At 39.3% G+C, this 20,011-nt stretch overlaps 1 protein-coding gene across 1 annotated transcript in view; it reads left to right on the forward strand.

Annotated features, from left to right (window-relative positions):
- The window catches only part of LOC110584356 (centromere protein P), a 241,534-nt gene that overhangs the window by 26,652 nt on the left and 194,871 nt on the right, over window positions 1-20,011 (forward strand). Inside the window, exon 4 of the mRNA XM_044920666.1 lies at window positions 12,615-12,703. Coding sequence (XP_044776601.1) covers window positions 12,615-12,703 — 89 coding nt within the window. The remainder of the gene's footprint in view (window positions 1-12,614; window positions 12,704-20,011) is intronic.

Below are 20,011 nucleotides of genomic sequence, written 5' to 3' on the forward strand. Positions count from 1 at the left end.
ACAGAGCTCCCAGGTTGCTCCCACCTCAGAGTATTCCCCCTTTGACACTGTTGAGATGACTAAGAGTATTCGGAGTGTATCATTGCCAAGGCTGATTGAGCAGGATCTGACACAGGGCATGGATGATGAGTGGCCTTAGGGGAGGTAAACATTTCCAGGTTGTCGCCAGGCCTTGGGACTGTGCAGGGTCACAAGGTGAAATTATTGTTCTGCATGACCTCAAAGATCATCTGCCGAAGACTAAAAAAGAATGTGGATACAAATGGATTGGTCTCATTTGGGATAGTCTGTGTCAGGACCCATGCTTCTCTTTTGGGTGGCTCAGGAACTCCTGGATGTTGTCCCATTACAAAAGGTGGCATAGTCATTCCAACTGAATTTTTTCTCTTTGGGGCTAATGTGATCTTAAATTCAGAGTGGTGATATACCACATACATACCTGCGTCCTGGCCTCCATTAATAGGCCAGGCCTATAGTGCATGTCAGGTTGGTGGAGTCAGGCCCAAGGTCCATCTCCATGTCTGAGAACATTTGTAGTAGCAGTGTATACATTGCCCAGGAAACTGCTCAGGAGCATCCTAGTAGCCTTGGGGTTCTATATGCTATTTCTGCTATTGGTGCTTATCTTTTACACGGTCATTTCAAGGGTTATCTGGAGAGTAGCTAGACTGTTGGCAGAGCTAGGCTCATCCTTGGGAGGCTTATCCATAAGTCCAACTGAAAAGAGGTTAGTCCTTTGAAGCTGAGCTGAACCATCTGCTCAGTGGAGCTGTACATTCCAGAATGGGTTGTCCCCAGAGATTGATTGGCCTGTTCATTAGGGGGACTGTGGCCTAAGAGATAAAATAGACTGCAGTTTTTTAACTTCATTTTGTTTAAGTTGCATATTTTGGTCAACTTAAGCCTCTGAAGGCAAACACCAGTGGTAGTTTGATTCCATTATGAATCAGATCGAGGATGATAGCACAGTTTGGGGATATGTTTTATACCATGATATGCTTCTGAAGAATGGCTGCCGCCTTACCCGAGGCGTTGTCTGCATGAACTGGCACTGGGCGGCTCCCTAGTGGTTTGGCGTGCTGGTCCCGTGTGGCTGTGTGAGGCAGTACAGACAGGACCGAAGCCACGTGGGCCTTGCCACAGTAGCCGTGTTCCCTGCCCTCTACTGCACAGTGGGGGCACCAGCCCAGAGCGAATGTTGTTATCAGTAGTATATTGAGCTTAATATTATGATCCCATGCCACCAAAGCAGGATTGAAAATTTTGTGACCATTTAGGAATGGCTTAAAGGTATGCTATTATCTCACATGCTGAATAAGTGAGAATTAGTTGAGCTGCGTATGACAGAAAACTTAAAGGTAGATCGAAGTATTAGAAGTACTAGAAGTTTCTCTATTGCTTAAACAAAATTTTGTTTTTGTTTGTTTTTGCTTAAAATTGCAAGGTAAGTTTTCAAGAGCTAGTATGGTGACCTTATGAATATCAGGCTCTGCCGTTACCCATGTGACTTCCAAATCCTGGGGTGATGATCAGTTGAGCACTTCAGGCATCGGGAAGGAGGAATGGGCAATCAAGGGCTTAGCTTTTCTCTTGAAGGATACTTTCTACAAGTTGTAACATCCATCATTTCACCTACATTCTATTGGCCAATAACGTCCTGCAAGGGAGGCTGGCAATTCAGTCTTCATTATGCATGGCCATGAGACCAGTGAAAAATTGGTGCAAGAAAGAAGTACATGTATTGAGAACTACCAGTCGTTCCTGTCTCATATGCTTTGGGGGATGCAGGGGAAAAAAATCTAAGGAGAGGAACAGTTGATATTCTTTGATAGACAAAGAACACAGTAACTGTTGAATCTCTAAAGACATGTAAGTTGTTATTTTTCACATTTCAAAATAGTAGGAATCTTTGAACTGTTCAGTTTTACTTAATTTGCTGCAGACTGTCCCTGGGAGAGTTAAGAACACTTGGTTTTTCTCTGTGACTTTCCAAATTTATGATTTTTCTTGAGCACCAGACTGCTCAGTAAGATGTTGCAAACAATCAACTCTCGAATAAGGAAGATTTTTAGGAATGTCATACGTGGGACTCATGGGCTTTCTTGGAGAAGCAGTAAACAAGGGACTGTCTATAGTTCTTTGTTCCTTAGAATTCAAATGTAATGAGCTGATGAGAATTTTAAAAAAAGTTATTTAATGGTAAATCCTCACATATTCTAGGCTTTACTTGTGTAAATATGCCTTAAGAGTAGTAGAATTACTAGGTCATAGGAGATGTACATGTAAATTCTGATAGTACCAGATTGCCTTCTAAAATGCTTTTGCCATTTTACATGTTGAGCAGATTTTTATAGTCGCTCACTAATAGAAAAAGAAGGTGAAGATACAACAAGCTTCTGTGTTCTTAAACATTTTTTAAAAATGGAATTTCCACTAGAGGGAGATGTTTAACCACCAGATAATTAAAAAGTAACCTAAATAATAAAACTATCTTCCTTAATACTGTTATAATAAAATCATAGTAATACAGTGTGAGAACCGTAAGTGACCATATAGACTATTAAGCTCAACCCCCTTATTTTAAAGGGAAATAACATCAGGGGAGTTTGAATGATTGTCCATGTTGGCACAGCTGTTACTCTCAGAGGTGGTTAGAATATTCAGTTCTGCTCTCTAGCTTTACTGTCTGGTGTTGTAAGAACATCAGAATTAACATGTGTCAGTATTCACACTCCATGCAGTATAAATAAATCAGATCAATGTTGCTTTGTAGGGAAAATGGCTAAGAATGTTTTCATAACTACTCTTCCTGAAACCCAGTAAAACAAAGTGATTCCAGAGTAAGGAAATTTTTAATTAATATCTGGTCTTGGCACTTACTCAACTACTGGGATCTGTTAAAAATAGGGGTGCCTGTGTGGCTCAGTCACTTGAGCATCCAACTCTTCATTTTGGCTCAGGTCATGATCTCAGAGTTATGGGATCAGGCCCCGTGTCAGTTTCCTTGTCTGCTTGTCCCTCTCCCTCTGCCGTTCCCCCCCGGGTATGCTCTCACGCTCTCCCTCTCTAAAATAAGTAAATCTTAAAAAGAAAAAAAAAAAATGGGGCCCCTGGGTGGCTCAGTCTAAGCATCTGCCTTCGGCTCAGGTCATAATCCCAGGGTCCCAGGATCAAGCCCCACATCGGGCTCCCTGCTCAGCAGGGAGACTGCTTCTCCCTGACCTCTCTCTCTCTCTCTCTCTCGCTCACTCTCTCTCTCAAATAAAGTCTTTTAAAAACAAATAAATAAAATAAAAATAAAATAGGGTCCTTGAATATCACAACGACTTGAGAGACAATCAAGAGCTAGGGCAGAACAGAGGAATTATATTCCAAACTAAAGAAGAAGATAAAACCTTAGAAAAAACCTTGATGAAATGGAGATAATAATTTACCTGAAAGGAGATCAAAGTCATGGTCATAACGATGCTCACTGGACTTGGGAGAAGAATGGATAAACACAGTGAGAACTTCAAAAAATAAATAGGGGGTAAAAGAGCATTTGAAACAGAAGTGACAATTGAGTACAAAAACTGCACTGAAAAATACAGTAGGGGGTTCCCATAGCGGACCAAAATACATGAAAGGATCCAGTGAACTTGAATACAGGGCAGAGGAACAGACCCAATCAGAGAAGCAAAAAGAAATAAGAATGAAGAAAGGAAAGATAACTTAAGGGACTTATGGGACAGGATCAAGTCAACTGACCCTTGGCATTATAGGAATCTCAAAAGAAAGAAAGAGAAAGGGACAGAAAATTTATGTGAAGAATCCAGGAATCCCAGAGAGTTCCAAAAGAGACCAAGACACATTATAATTAAAGGGTCAAAAGTTAAAAAACAAGGAAGGAATCTTAAAAGCAACAAGAGAAAAGCAATTTGTTAAATACAAGGGAACCCCCCATTAGACTTTTAGCAGATTTTGCAACTGAAATGTTTCAGGCCAGAAAGGAGTAGCACAAAGTGCTGAAAGAACAATTTCCAACCACGAATACTCTCTCTGACAAAGTTATTCAGAATTTAAGGAGAGATAAAAGTTTTCCTGACAAGCAAAACCTAGAGTTGACCAACACTAAACTGACCTCAATAAGAAATGTTAAAGGGACTTCATTAAGCTGAAAAGAAAGGACCCTTATTACTGCATGGAAACATGAAAGTATAAATCTGGTAAAGGTAAATATATAGTAAAAGTAGTAGGTTAATCACTTACGAAGCTAGTGTGAAAGTTAAAAAACAAAAGTAGTAAAAATATGTAATTAGTTGAAGGATACTCATGATAAAAAGATGTAAAATTACATGGAAGGAGAGTAAAAATGCAGAGCTTTATTATGTGTTCAAACTTAAGTTGCTACCAGCTTGATAGACTGTTATAAATGCAAGTTACGTGTAAGTAATCACAAACTAGAAACCTGTAGTAGATACAGAAAGGATAATGGGAAAGGGATCTAAGTATACCACAAAAGAAAGTCAAGCACAAAGGAAGAGAGTAAGAGAAGGAGAAAGGAACATAGAAACTACAGAGCAGCCAGAAAATAACAAAATGACAATAAGTACGTATCTATTAACAATTACTTTAAATGTAAAATGACTAAATTATCTAATCAAAAGATGTAGAGTGGCTGAATGGATTAAAAAACAAGACCCAGGGCGCCTGGGTGGCTCTGTCATTAAGCATCTGCCTTTGGCTCAGGTCATGATCCCAGGGTCCTGGGATCGAGCCCCACGTCGGGCTCCCTGCTCAGTGGGGAGCCTGCTTCTCCCTCTGCCTGCCACTCCCTCTGCTTGTGCTTTCTCTCTCTCTCTCTTTCTCTCTCAAATAAAATCTTCTAAAAAAATATTTGCACCCAAAACAGGAGCACCTAAAAAATAGCAAATGTTAACAGAGCTAATGTGAGAAATGGACAGCAGTACAGTAACAGTAGCGGCCCTAATACCCCACTTACATCAGTGGATAGATCAGTGGATAGATCCGGACAGAAAATCAGTGAGGAAATGTGGGCTTTAAATGACAGGTTAGACCAGATGGACTGAACATATACATACAGAACATTCCATTCACAAACAACAGAATACATTCTCAAATGCACACGAAACATTCTCTAGGATAGATTGTATGTTCTGTCATAAAACAAGTCTTGACAGTTTAAGAAGATTAATAGCAAGCATCTTTTCTGACCACAATTGCAAGAACAAAACTGGATACTTCAAAGATGTGTGGAGATTAAACAACATGTTACTTAGAAAATGAACAGGTTAATGAAGAAATTAAATGAGAAATAATAAAATATCTTGAGACAAGGGGAAATAAAAATACAACTTAACCAAAGTTATGGGATACAGCAAGAGCAACTTAAGAGGGAAGTTCATAGCTATAAATTTGTACTTAAAGAAACAAGAAAAATTTCAAACAACCTAACACCTCAATGAATTAGAAAATAAGAACAAATGGAGCCCAAAGTTGGAATGAAATAACAAAGCTCAGAGCAGAAATAATTGAAATAGAGTCTAAAAAGGCAGTAGAAAAGACAAATGAAACCAAGAGCAGGTTCTTTGAAAGATAAACAAAAATAGGCAAACCTTTAGCTAGACTCACTAAGAAAAAAGAGCGGGGGTGCCTGGGTGGCTCAGATGGTTAAGCGTCTGCCTTCGGCTCAGGTCATGATCCCAGGGTCCTGGGATCGAGCCCCACATCCGGCTCCCTGCTTGGCAGGGAGCCTGCTTCTCCCTCTCCCTCTACTGTTCCCTCTGCTTGTACTCTCTCGCTCTATCAAATAAATAAATAAAATCTTTAAAAAAAAAAAAAAAAAAAGAAAAAAGAGCGGAAACTCAAAATCAGAAGTGAAAGAAGAGTGTACAGCTGATATCACAAAAATAGAAAGGATAATAAGAGAATAATACAATTATATTTATGCCAACAAATTGGACAACTTAGTAGAAATGGATCAAATCCTATAAACCTACAACCTTCCAAGACTGAACCAAGAAGAAATAATCTAAAGAGACTGATTGCTAGTAAGAAGATTAAATCCGTAATTGAAAACCTTCCAACAAACAAAAGTCCAGGACCAGACAGCTTTACTGGTGAATTTTACCAAACATTCGAAGAAGAATTAATATCAATTTTTCTCTAATACTTAACAAAAAAAATAGAAGAGGGAAGGCTCATAAATTCATTTTAGGAGGCCTTCATTACCCTGATATCAAAACCAGACAAGGACCACAAGAAAAGAAAATTACATGCCAATATCCTAAATGAACATAGATGCAGAAACCCTCAACAAAATATTAGCAAACTGAATTCAACAATACATTGAGGATCATACAACTTGAATAAGTGGGATTAATTCTAGAGGTGCAAAGATGGTTTAACAATTGCAACAATCACTGCAATCTACCAGATTAACAAAATGAAGGATAAAAATCATGTGATCATCTCAATAGATGCAGAAAAGGCATCTGACAAAATTGAACATCTCTTTTTATATAAACTCCCAAGAAAGTTGGTATAGAGGGAGCATATCTCAACATAATAAAGGCATGTATGAGAAACCCACATCATACTCAGTGGTGAAGAGATGAAAGCTTTTCCTTTTAAGATCAGGAACAGGACAGGGATGCTTACCCTTGCCACTTTTATTCAATATAGTATTGGAAGTCCTAGCCAGAGCAATTAGGGAAGAAACCGAAATAAAAGTAACTCACATTGGAAAGGAAGAAGTAAAACTGTCACTATTTGGAGATGACATTGTATTCTATATAGAAATCCCTAAAGAATCCACCAAGAAATTATTAGAACTAATAAGTGAGTTCAGTAAAGTTGCAAGATACAAAATCAATATATAAAAATCTGTTATGTTTCTATACACTAATAATGAACTATAAGGAAGAGAAATTACAAAAACAATTGCATCAAAAAGAATGAAATACCTAGAGATACACATAACCAAGGAGGTCAAAGACCTGTACACTGAAAACTATGAGACACTGATGAGAGAAATTGAAGAAGGCACAAATAAATAGAAAGATATTCTGTACTCATGGATTGGAAGAATTAATATTTTTTAAATGTCTAAGGTATTGAAAGGAGTCTACAGATTCAGGTCTAATCCCAATCAAAAATCTAATGGCAGTTTTCACAGAAATAGAAAATGTAATTCTAAAATGGGTATGGAACCACAGAAGACTCCTAATAGCCAATGGAATCTTGGAAAAGAACAAATCTGGAGGCATCGTGCTTCCTGACTTCAAGTTGTGTTACAAAGCTATAGTAATCAGAAAAGTATGGTATTGGCATAAAAAGATTAATGAAATAGAATTGAGAACCCAGAAATAAACCCACACATATGTAGTAAATTAATTTATGACCGTCAAAAATATACAATGGGGAAAGGACTGTTCACTAAATGGTGTTCAGAAACCTGGCTAGCCACATGCAAAAGAATGAAATTGGAACACTGCCTTACAACATACACGAATATTAACCCAAAATGGATTAAAGGCTTGAATGTAAGACCAGAAACCATAAATATCCTAGGAGAAAGCATAGGTGGTAAGCTCCGTGACATACCCTGGTGCTGATTTTTTTTTGATACCAAAAGCAAAACAACAAAAGCAAAAATCAACAAGTAGGACATCAAACTAAAAAATTTCTCTACAGCAAAATAAATCAACAGAATGAAAATTCAACCTATGAAATGGGAGAAAATATTTCCAAGTCATGTATCTGATGGGGTTGATATCCAAAGTATATAAAGAACTCCTATAACTCAATTGCAGAATAACCAATTTGATTTAAAAATGGGTAGAGGATCTGAATAGACATTTTTTCAAAGAAGACATGTAGATGGCCAAAGAGGTACGTGAAAACACGAAAAAATCAGGGAGTGGAAATAAATACCACAATGAAATAATCACCTCGCACCTGTTAGGATGGTGATTATCAAAAAGACAAGAAATAACAAGTATTGGCCAGGATGGAAAGGGAATTCTTGTGTACTGTTGGTGGAAATATAAATTCATGCAGTCAGTATAGAAAAGAGTATGGAGGTTCCTTCAGAAATTAAAAATAGGGCACCTGGGTGGCTCAGATGGTTAAGCATCTGCCTTCGGCTCAGGTCATGATCCCAGGGTCCTGGGATCGAGCCCCATGTCAGTCTCCCTGCTCCTTGGGAGCCTGCTTCTCCCTCTGCCCCCCCCCCCCTCTGTCTCTCATGAATAAATAAATAAAATCTTTAAAAAAAAAAATTAAAAATAGAACTACCACGTGATCCAGCAGTTCCACTTCTGGGTATTCATCTGAAGGAAACAAAAACACTGAAAAGGATATCTGTGCCCTCATGTTCATTACATCATTATTTACAATAGCCAACATATGGAATCAACCCAAGTATCCATACATAGATGAATGGATAAGAAAAAGTTGTGATGTATGTATTGGAATATTATTCATCTAATAAAAAAGATGAGGAGTGCCTGGGTGGCTCAGGCGGTTAAACGTCTGCCTTCTGCTCAGGTCATGATCCCAGGGGATCAAGCCCCAAGGCAGGCTCCCCGCTGGGGATCCTGCTTTTCCCTCTCCTCTGCCCCTCTCCCCAGCTTGTGCGGGCTTGCTCTCTCTCTCTCAAATAAATAAATACATCTTTAAAAGAATAAAATCTTGCCATTTGTGAAAACATAAATGGACTTTAAGATTATTTTGCTAAGTGAAATAAGTTAGAAAAAGACAAATACTATATGATCTCACTTATGTAGAATCTAAAAAAGCCAAAAATATAAAAAATGACAAAGCTCAAAGATAAAGAGATCACATTCATGGTTGCCAGAGGCAGGGTGCTGGGGATGTGTGCAAAATTGGTGAAGGGAGTGAAAAGGTAGAAAATTTTAGTTTTAAATTAGTCATGGGGATTTAATGTACAGCATGGCAACTATAGTTAATACTTAAACTATTTTAAAATTGCTAGGTGGTTAAATCTTAAAGGTTTTCATTTAACAAAAAATTTGTGGGGTGCCTTGCTTCTCACTCAATGGAGCATGAGACTCTTGATCTTGGGGTTTTAAGTTCAAGCCCCATGTTGGGTGTTGAGATTACTTAAAAATAAAATCTTTAAAAAAATTTGTAAGTATGTATTGTGATGAATGTTAACTAGATTTATTGTGAACATTTTGCAATATATACAAATATTGAGTCATTATGTTTTATACCTAAAAATAATATGTTCTATATCAATTATACATCAGTAAAAAATAATATAATTCCATATCATAGGCTCCAAAGAAAATGTACCTGATATGATGACATTCAAACCCAAATGAAAGAAAACATGGAAGTGTGATGCTGTGTACTTTATTAACAATATATAAATTTTGCAAAGTTAATAGGACCTTTTCCTGAATGTACCCAAAATTCTTTTTTTTTTTTTTTAAAGGTTTTATTCATTTATTGAGAGAGAGAGTGTGAAAGAGAGAGAGAGAGAGGAGCATCAGGGAGGGGCAGAGGGAGAGGGCGAAGCAGACTCCTCACTGAGCGGGAAGCCCAACAACATGGGGCTTGATCCCCGGACGCTGGGATCATGACCTAAGCCGAAGGCAGACGCTCAACCTGCTGAGCCACCCAGGCACCCCTGTACCCACAATTCTTAAATTTTAGAGAAGAATGAGAACTATAGACTTAAGTTAAATGGACCTTGATAGAAAGTAATGTGTTGCTGAGACTGAGGCAGGGGCTTTGAAGTCAGGCTCTTTGTAAGATCCCTCCCCTCATCTACCAACTGTGAAGGACAGACCTAGTTAGCCCTATAACAAGCTGTTGAGAGATGGGAAACTGTGTTGAAGTCAGCTTTCCATGGCTGAACAGAATCCACAAACTGCCAAAAACAAAAGAGGGACCTATAAATCATGGGCTTTATGGTGATAGGATTAGTTGCCTTTCCTAGTGGGCAAAAGGTCAAAATCGAACACACCCACACATACTCAAACAAAAGACAAGATGTGCCTCTGAGATTTTTTTTTTTTGGTAACAGGTCAATTGAGATATAATTCACCTATCAAATAATTCATCCATTTAAGGTATATATTCAGTAAATTAAGTATATTCAGAATTGTACAACCATCAACACATCAATTTTAGAACATTTTTATCACCACCAAAGGAAGCCCCTTTTTTTAAGATATTATTTGAGAGAGAGCGCGCGTGTGCATGCACACATGAGCCGGGGGCGGGGGGCAGAGGGAGAGGGAGAAGCAGACTCCCCACTGAGCAGGGACCTGACACAGGGCTCCATTCCAGGACCCTGAGATCATGACCTGAGCCGAAGGCGGATGCTTAACAGACGGAGCCACCCAGGTGCCCGGGAAACCCTTTATTTTCTATTACCCCTCAGTCCCTCTCCTTCTGCCCATACCTATGCAACAGCTAATCTATTTTTTTTCTCTATGGGTTTGTGTATTTTGGACAGTTTGTTTAAATGGAATCTTCTAATATGTGATCTTTTTGACTGGCTTCTTTCACTTAAGGTCATGTTTTCAGGTTCGTTCGTGTAGTAGGTATCATTACTTCATTCTTTTCCTTTTTTGATTAACATTTCATTGTGTAGATATATCACATTTTGTTATTCATTTATTAGTTGATGGGCATTTGGGCTGTTTTCACCTTTTGGCTCTTATTAGTGTTGATATAAACATTCATGTGTAAGTTTATAAGTAGGCATATGTTTTCATTTTTCTTGGGTGTGTATCTAAGAATAGAATTACTGGGTCAAATGGAATGACCAGCTGATGACTAATGATCTTAGGCATTATTTCAGATGCTTTCTGCCCCTTTGTACATCTTTGAAAAGATGTCTATTGAGATCTTTTGCCCAGTTTGTAAGTGCCTTTGGAATTTATATTTTTTATTAGATATGGTGGTAGATGCCCACAAATAGCCAGCCTACTTAAACTGTAGCTGCTCCTAACAATTCCCACTGTATCATCAGGCAGCTGAAAAGTAAACAAAGATTATAAACCCTCAATATCCATTTCTCTAGCTGCTCAAAATACAGAGACAAGTCAGACAGTGCCCAGACAAATGAGAAATGTCAGGAAGTATTCACTCACTTTGTTCTTAGGAAATACTGAAAATTGCTAGATCTACTCCTGTGCTCCAGACGAGAGCACAAATGTGGTCCCAGTTGTTTTCATCTTCAGTTAGGATTTATGCAAACATACTGTCATGAAACGAATTAATAAGAAAGTGGAGATAAGTTCACTTTGAAAGAATTAATCTGGGAAATACAGGAGCACACTCTATAAAACCTGCTCTGGCTATCAGATGAAAACTTTTAAAGAAAATTGAGTGGGAGGAAAGAGAGCTGAGAGAAAGAAACTGATTATTGTGCTGATAATACATTGGAAGTAACCAGGAGGTGAATATGGAGGACAGTCTTGAGAAAAATCACCTGCAAGAGCAAGTGAAAAGAATAATCTAGAAGACCATGAAGAGTCAATATATGATTTCTGCAAAAACAAGAACAGAAACAAGTGAAAAAGAAATGATAGGCAACTATAGAATAGAGGAAAATTTACTAGACTAAAGGGGAAAACCTGAATTTACAGATCAAAATATTTAAGTTTATTTCACAATCCCCATTATTGAATATGGAGTTGTTTCTGGGTTTTGTAATAGGCAGCCAGTCTTTGTCCTCATATTTTGCTATTTTAGGATCAACTCTTGAAGTCAAGCTGCTGGTACAGGGAATATGCATATTTTAAAGTATGCATTGTCAAAGTGATTTTATAGGTAAAAACGTTATCTCATTGGCTTAATTTATATTTGTCTTTTTCCTAGTGAGATTGAGTATTTTTTTGCATGTAAATTTTTACATTTGAGTTTTTAATTCATGTCTTTTACTTTTTTCAGTTTTCATTTCCCCTTGTCATGTTCATGGTACAAAATCTTTGTCAGTTTTTCTCTTTTAGCTAAAAAGTCATTTTTTTATATAAGTGAGTTTTTATGTGATTATATTTGCTTATTTTTTTCTATTGTTTGCTTAGAAAGTTCTTTACTCAGTAATCAGTTAAATGCCAGAAATAAAAAACATGACATTAGAGGTGAAGAATTCCTTCAAAGGGCTCACTGTCAGGCTGGACTTCAGCTAAGGAAAGAATCTATGAACTCAAAGATAGGGTAATAGAAATTATCCAAACTGAAATGCAAAAAAAAAAGGGGGGGGGTTAAAAGAAAGAGAACAAAGCATCCAAACCCTGAGACAATATACCAAACGCCCTAATATATGTGCAATTAGCACTGCAGAAGAATAGAAAACAGGGCAGAAGTATTTGCCCTGTTTCCTGCTAATATTTTATGATCTTAGTATTAACATTTAAGTAAGTAATTCATTTGGAGTTCATTTTGGTTTTTGGTATGGAGTAAAGATCTGATTTTATTCTTTTAACAAATAACCAATATTTTTAGTGCCTTTTCTAGATTACCTTTTCCTATTGCTTGGTGGTATTTCATCTTGCATATTTTAATACAATTTTGTCTTTATATTTTATTTAAATGTTTACTGTGATCTGATAAACTTTTTTTTATTTTAGAATAAGGAGAGTTTATCTTCTGTTATTACTGACCTCAACATAATAATGGAGCCCACTGAATATTCAGAATTAAGTGAATTTGTGTCTAGGTAAGATTTTGTAAATTTTTATTTTGTTAGGGATTGTTTTCACTCTACATTTTTAAGTTTACCCTTTTTTTGGTAAGTAAATATCAAAATATCTTTGAAAGTGTAACATTATTATGGTTTATGTTCATATTCATATATGTGGCTTATATATTAAGTCTATATTCTCTATATCATTTTTTCATCCAGTGAAAATGTATTACACATTAACTATGTGCTAGACATTAAAATGTGACAAAGAACAGATATAATCTTTGATACTCAAGGAGTTTCTAGCGTATTGGTGAAGTTGTAAGTTAAATAATGGTAGAAATAAATCTAAAATTGTGGCTGTGCTCAGTGCTGCAGAGAAGAGTTACATAATGCTATTAAAGCATACATCAAGAACCTGACTTTCATGGAGAACATGGAATCATTTCCTGAAAATTGAGCCAACATCTGAAAAATGTGTAGGTGTGAACTAACAAAGAGATCCTTGACAGAGTAGTTGTGCGTAGGCACTCTGCAAGGAGGGAACGTGCTGTCTGTGAGCAACTGACAGGAGGAGAGAGTGACTGGAGCAGGGCACAAGCTGGGGTGTGTGCTCTGACATGAGGCCCGCCAAGTACGTTGCGGTCCACGCTGTGTGGAGATCAGTCATAGTCCTGAGACCAATGTAAAGCTATTGAAGCAGAGCCTAAGGAAGGCAGAAGTGTGAGATCCTGGATGCTTCAGGGAGGAGACTAAAGTGGGACAATAGTAGATACAGCAAGGTCCATGATTAGCCTATGAAAATAGTTCACGCAACAGAAATTTGTAGTTTGAACTATAATAATTAGCCGAGGTAGAGAGCTGGTTGGATTTGGATTTGGGGGATATTTAGGAAGCACAGTTGTTGGCTGAATGGGAGGTCAGGAGCCATTGACAGGGGATCACTCCTTGAGGATGTGATTGCATTTGTTGAGATAGGGAAAGTTGAAAGATAATCATGGAAAGTGAGCTTGTGACTTCAGGTTGGACATGGTGAGTGCCTGTGAAACCCTGAAGTAAAAATATGAAGTAGGCAGCTCAGAAGAGGTGTAGATAGGAGGGAGAGCCCCCGATGTTTCTGCCAGTGGGTAAAAGTTAAGGCCTTGAGCTTGGGGAATGAAATTCCCTATGAAGAGAATAGAGAGAAATAGGGGACTAACAGTGGACCCTGTGGAATTATAACTGTGCTGTGGGGTGGAGATAGGGTGTTGCAGAGGAACGGGATGGGGGACAACTGTGTGAGAGGTGGCAGGAAAACCAGGAATGTGGTGTTGACCACTGACAGCTGGAGTGACAGCTTTTCTTCCACATCCGATCTCTTCTGGATTGCATAGGTCATGACAAGAAGTCTGCTGTAATTGTTAATTTTGTTTTTGGGCTGTCTTCAAACCTTTCTCTTAATGCTGTTTTTCCACAGTTTGTGTTATTTCTAGGGTGTGTTAGTGTGAAAATTCCCAAACACATCTTTTCAAATACTTCTGCCCTGTTTTCTATTCTTCTGCAGTGCTAATTGCACATATATTAGGGCGTTTGGTATATTGTCTCAGGGTTTGGATGCTTTGTTCTCTTTCTTTTAACACCCCCCCTTTTTTTTTTTGCATTTCAGTTTGGATAATTTCTATTACCCTATCTTTGAGTTCATAGATTCTTTCCTTAGCTGAAGTCCAGCCTGACAGTGAGCCCTTTGAAGGAATTCTTCACCTCTAATGTCATGTTTTTTATTTCTAGCATTTTCATTTGATTCTTAATCTCTCTCTCTCTCTACTGAAATTCCCCGTTTGTTTAAGCATTTGTACAACTTTTCCACAAGATCTTTTAACATACTAATCACAGCTACTTTTTTCTTTAGTGTTTCATTTTGAAGGTTTTCATATAAATGTGAAAATAATAGTATAATTAACCTGCAGCTGTACACCTTCAACAATTATCAATATCTTGCCAATCTTATTTCATCTCTTGTTACACATATTTTTAAAGTTTTAATTTTGAAATAATTATAGATTCTCAGTGAGTTGTAAAAAAAACCAATATACAAGGAGATTCTACATACCCTTCATCTAGCCTCTGACAGTTGTAACATCTTGCATCAGTAAAATATACTCTTTCTTTTTTTTTAAACATTGTATTGACTTATTTATTTGAGAGCGAGAAAGAGCACATGTGAGCACAGAGGGAGAGGCAGATGCCCTGCTGAGCGGAGAGCGGGACGTGGGACTCAATCCCAGGACACTGAGATCATGACCTGAGCCAAAGGCAGATGCTTAACCATCTGAGCCACCCAGGCACCCCAGTAAAACTGACATTAGTAGAACCCACAGAGCTTTTTCAGATTTTACCAGTTTTATAAGCACTTGTGTGTGTGTTGTATGCAATTTTATTACCTCTGTAGCTTCGTGAAAACACCACTACATTCAAGATACAAGACTGTCATACATTTTTTTTTTTTTTTTTTTAAGATTTTATTTATTCATTCAAGACACAGAGAGAGCACGAGCAAGGGGAGAGGCAGAGGGAGAAGCAGACTCCCCGCCGAGCCAGGAGCTGGACATGGGGCTCGATCCCAGGACCCTGGGATCACGACCTGAGCCGAAGGCAGATGCTTAACCATCTGAGCCACCCAGGCGCCCCCTCATATAGTACAAAGTCATGTATCTTTGTACTAGCTCCTTTTTCCCCTCATTTTTAAAATTGTGGTAAAATATATATAACGTAAGACTCACCTTAACCATTTTTAAGCATACAATTCAGTACTATTAAATACATTCAGAATGTATTTAACTGTGTACACCAAGATCTATCTTCATAACCCTTTCATCTTGTAAAACTGAAACTCTATATGCATCAGTCACTTCCCATCTTCCCCTCCACTCAGCCCCTGGCACCCTCCATTCTTATTTCTGTCTCTGTGACTTTTATTTTTATTTTTATTTTAAAAGGTTTTATTTATTTATTAAAGAGAGAACATGAGCAAGAGAGAGCACGAGCAAGGCAGAGGGAGAGGGAGAAGCAGACTCCCCCCTGAGCAGGGAGCCCAATGTGGGGCTTGATCCCAGGACCCTGAGATCATGACCTGAGCCGAAGGCAGATGCTTAACCGACTGAGCCACCCAGGCACCCCTCTCTGTGACTTTTAATCATGGTTATTTTAATGTTCCTGTCTGATAGTGCCAACATCTGAGTCATCTTTGAATCCAATTCTGCTGATTCTGGGGTCTTTTTTCCTGAATTTTTGTGTGTCATTTTTTTTTTTAAACAAATGATGGATATTATCTGTGGAAAATCGGTAGAGACTCAAGCAAATAGTGTTTATGCTGAGAAGTGGGCACATTTCTTTTAGCATGCTATTAGGGTGGGGTTGATTCAAGGTCGTCAGCAGTTGAGCTGTGTTTCAGATTTTTATTGTTTGCCTTATCTTCAGGCTTCACATCACCACAGGTTTCAAATTCTTCCAGCTGTGGATTCAAATTCAAGTTTAGCTCTTCCTTATCCTTAGAATGGGGTTTTGGGACCTGGAGGGTTCTCCTCAGTGTCCCCAGTCCACCCAGCTTTCTGCCTTTCTGAGAGGACCCTTTCTCCACGTGCTTGACACTCCCCAGTAGCAGTTGCGTGTGTTTGTTACTTGGTGCCCTGCTTGTGGTGGGAATAACGGAAGTTCTATGTTTTCATGGTCCATCCTCAGTATTGGGCAGTCCTATGTACCTGCACTTCAGGGCTTGGGCTCCCCAGTACAGCCAAAGCCAGCTTGGATCTGGGGTTGGTCTTGGGCAGGAGAGCATTCGTTGTTCTTCCCTTCAGGGGTAGCAGGTGAATGCTTGGTAGTAGAGTAGGATCCTGGGCCCGGTGGGTTTCCTGCCTCTCCCCTGGAACAGGCGGTTTTTGCCACTGCCCCTCTTCCTGAAGCAGTGGATCTTTGTCTTGGTAACAGGAGTGTTTCTGTCCCTCCACCAAAGTCAACTTCTGCTCTTCCCGTGGAAGCAAGGGATTTTTTTTCTTCCATTGCTTGTTGCCTCTTTTTCCAGCAGCTCGGGGGTTTTGGTCCCCATCAGAGACGAGTTCTGGCTTCATTCTGTTCCCCAGCGGTGGCTGATCACCTCCTCATGCCTGTGCCACTGAAGGACCCTGGTTTTTCTGGTGGTGTCCCTTTGTGTCTGGGGTTCCTGTCTGTTCCAAAAGCACATTCTATCCACATTTGTCCCTGACAATATGTTGAAATTTTAGCTGGTTTCTTGTTACCTACTTATATGGGGGCTGCTTTCCTCCCCTAAGTCTACCCAAGAGTGAACAGTTTGTGTTACGCCTTTCCTTTGAGGGAGGAAAATCTTATTTACTTGGTTACCTTGTGACTTTGGGTCTCTAATGGACTCAAGAAAGGTTATGATTTTATAGATTATTCAAATTTGCTTGATGTTAGGTGCAGATGGTCTTCTGTGCGGCTTTTTACATCCTAAGTAGAAGCAGAACTCTTTCCTGACTTTTTTTTCCCCCCCTAATTCTCATTCCAGAATTTGGGACACACTGTCTATTCATCTTCTGCATCTGTTTTACCCTTTTTCTCTTCTTTTAAAGATTTTTTTTTATTCATTTATTTGAGAGAGAGAGGGAGGGAGAGAGAGCGAGAGAACTAGCAGGGGGGAGGAGCAGAGGCAGAGAGAGAAGCAGACTCCTTGCTGAGCGTGGAGCCTGACATGGGGCTCCATCCCAGGACGCTGGGATCACGACCTGAGTTGAAGGCAGATGCTTAACCAACTGAGCCACCCAGGCACCCCTGTTTTACCGTTTCTTTATACTTTCTGTTTCTTTGTATCTTTGTGCTTATTCATGATTATTCTTCAGATCTGTATTTTAGTTCAGTAATTATTTCTTTATGTTCTGACTAATCTGCTTATAAACCCCCATCCATTGAATTTTCAATTTCCTTGACAGTACTTGTCATTTGTAAAAGTTTTTTTTTTTTTAATATTTTATTTATTTGACAGAGAGAGACACAGCGAGAGAGGGAACACAAGCAGGGGGAGTGGGAGAGGGAGAAACAGGCTTCCAGAGGAGCAGGGAGCCCGATGTGGGACTCGATCCCAGGACCCTGGGATCATGACCTGAGCCGAAGGCAGACGCTCAACGACTGAGCCACCCAGGCGCCCCTTTTTTTTTTTCTCTAAGATTTTATTTATTTGACAGAGAGATAGCGAGAGCAGGAACACAAGCAGGGGGAGTGGGAGAGGGAGAAGCCGGCTTCCCACCAAGCAGGGAGCCCGATGTGGGGCTCGATCCCAGGACCCCGGGATCATGACCTGAGCCGAAGGCAGACGCTTAACGACTGAGCCACCCAGGCGCCCCCATTTGTAAAAGTTTTATGTGTCTTTTAAAATTTTCCTGTCTTTAAAAAAATTTTTTTTTCCTGTCTTTTTAAAAATTAAGACTCTTATTTTTTTTTTAAAGATTTTATTCATTTATTTGCGAGAGAGAGAATGAGAGACAGAGAGCACGAGAGGGAGGAGGGTCAGAGGGAGAAGCAGACTCCCCGCTGAGCAGGGAGCCCGATGCGGGACTCGATCCCGGGACTCCAGGATCATGACCTGAGCCGAAGGCAGTCGCTTAACCGACTGAGCCACCCAGGCGCCCCAAGACTCTTATTTTTTTAACAGTTGGGTTTTCATGTAATTATTCTAGATTATCTCCTAAGAAATATATTCCAGTAAAGGACAATTATTTATTCAAATTTTGTCTCCTCTGCTATTCAGCCATCTATTGATGGGTTTCATGGGATTTCATTTCACTGTCAGGACTGGTCATTTCTCAGAGTTCTATAAGTTCTATAGTTGTTTTCATGGTCAGTGGCAGAGTGAGGTAATTGTGACAGAGACCACGTCGCCTGCAAGCCTGAGATTATCTACTGTGTCACCTGCTAGGGAATGTTTATGGACTTCTGTTGGATGAATACCTGGGAGTTGGATTGTTGGGTTATATGTAAGTGTATGTTTTAGTTTATAAGAAATGGCCGGGATGTTTTTCCAAAGGGTTGTGCCACTTTGCATTCTCGCCAGCAGTATATGAGAGTTCTGGCTGCGCTGCATGCCTGAGTTAAGCATTCAGGGAGTGCAGTATATCTCATTCTCCTAATGGTGGGTCACGTGAGCATCTTTACATGTGCTTGGTTGCCGTCTGTTTATCCTCCTCAGTGAAGTACATATTCAAGTCTTCACTCAGGGCTTCATTGGGTCGTTTGTTTTCTTACTGTTTTGTTTTGTTTTTTTTTTTTTAAAGATTTTATTTATTTATTTGACAGAGAGAGGCAGTGAGAGAGGGAACACAAGCAGGGGGAGTGGGAGAGGGAGAAGCAGGGGGAGTGGGAGAGGGAGAAGCAGGCTTCCGGCAGAGCAGGGAGCCCGATGTGGGGCTCGATCCCAGGACCCTGAGATCATGACCTGAGCTGAAGGCAGACGCTTAACGACTGAGCCACCCAGGCGCCCCTTCTTACTGTTGTTTTGAGAGTTCTTTATATATTCTCCATAGAAGCCCTTTGTCATATATGCAATTTTCAAATATTTTCTCCCATTTTGTAGCTTGTCTTTTCATTTTTTTTTTTTTTTTTTTAAGATTTATTTACTTATTTTAGAGAGAGTGTGAGCAGGGGGAGGGGTAGAGGAAGAGAGAGAATCCTGAAGCAGACTCCCCACTGAGTGGGGAGCCCGACATGGGGCTCAATCCCAGGACCCTGAGATCATGACCTGAGCTGAAATCCAGAGTTGGATACTTAACCCACTGAGCCACACAGGGGCCCCTGTCTTTTCATTTTCTTTTTCTTTTTTTTTTTTTTGAAAGATTTTATTTTTTGACAGAGAGAGAGACAGTGAGAAAGGGAACACAAGCAGGGGGAGTGGGAGAGGGAGAAGCAGGCTTCCTGCCGAGCAGGGAGCCTGATGCAGGGCTCGATCCCAGGACCCTGGGATCATGACCTGAGCCGAAGGCAGACACCTAATGACTGAGCCACCCGGGCGCCCCTGTCTTTTCATTTTCTTAACAGTATCTTTCAAAGAGCTAATTTTTCTGATTTTAAGAAGACAGTTAATCTTTATTTCTTCTTTGAAATGTTTTTGGTATGATGTCTGTCACTTTTGCCTAACCTCAGGTCATAAAAATTCTTACATTTTAAAAAAAATTTATACTTTTTCCTTTTACATTTAGATCTGTGATTCATTTACATTTAATGGAATCATTGATATATTTTTGAGGTCTACCCAGTTAGTAGTTAATTCTGTTGTGTTGTTTTGTTCTTCTCTTTTCCTTTCATGCATTTTTCTGGATA

The sequence above is a fragment of the Neomonachus schauinslandi genome, chromosome 13 (assembly GCF_002201575.2).
Source record: "Neomonachus schauinslandi chromosome 13, ASM220157v2, whole genome shotgun sequence".
In the NCBI taxonomy this organism is placed as follows: Eukaryota; Metazoa; Chordata; class Mammalia; order Carnivora; family Phocidae; genus Neomonachus; species Neomonachus schauinslandi.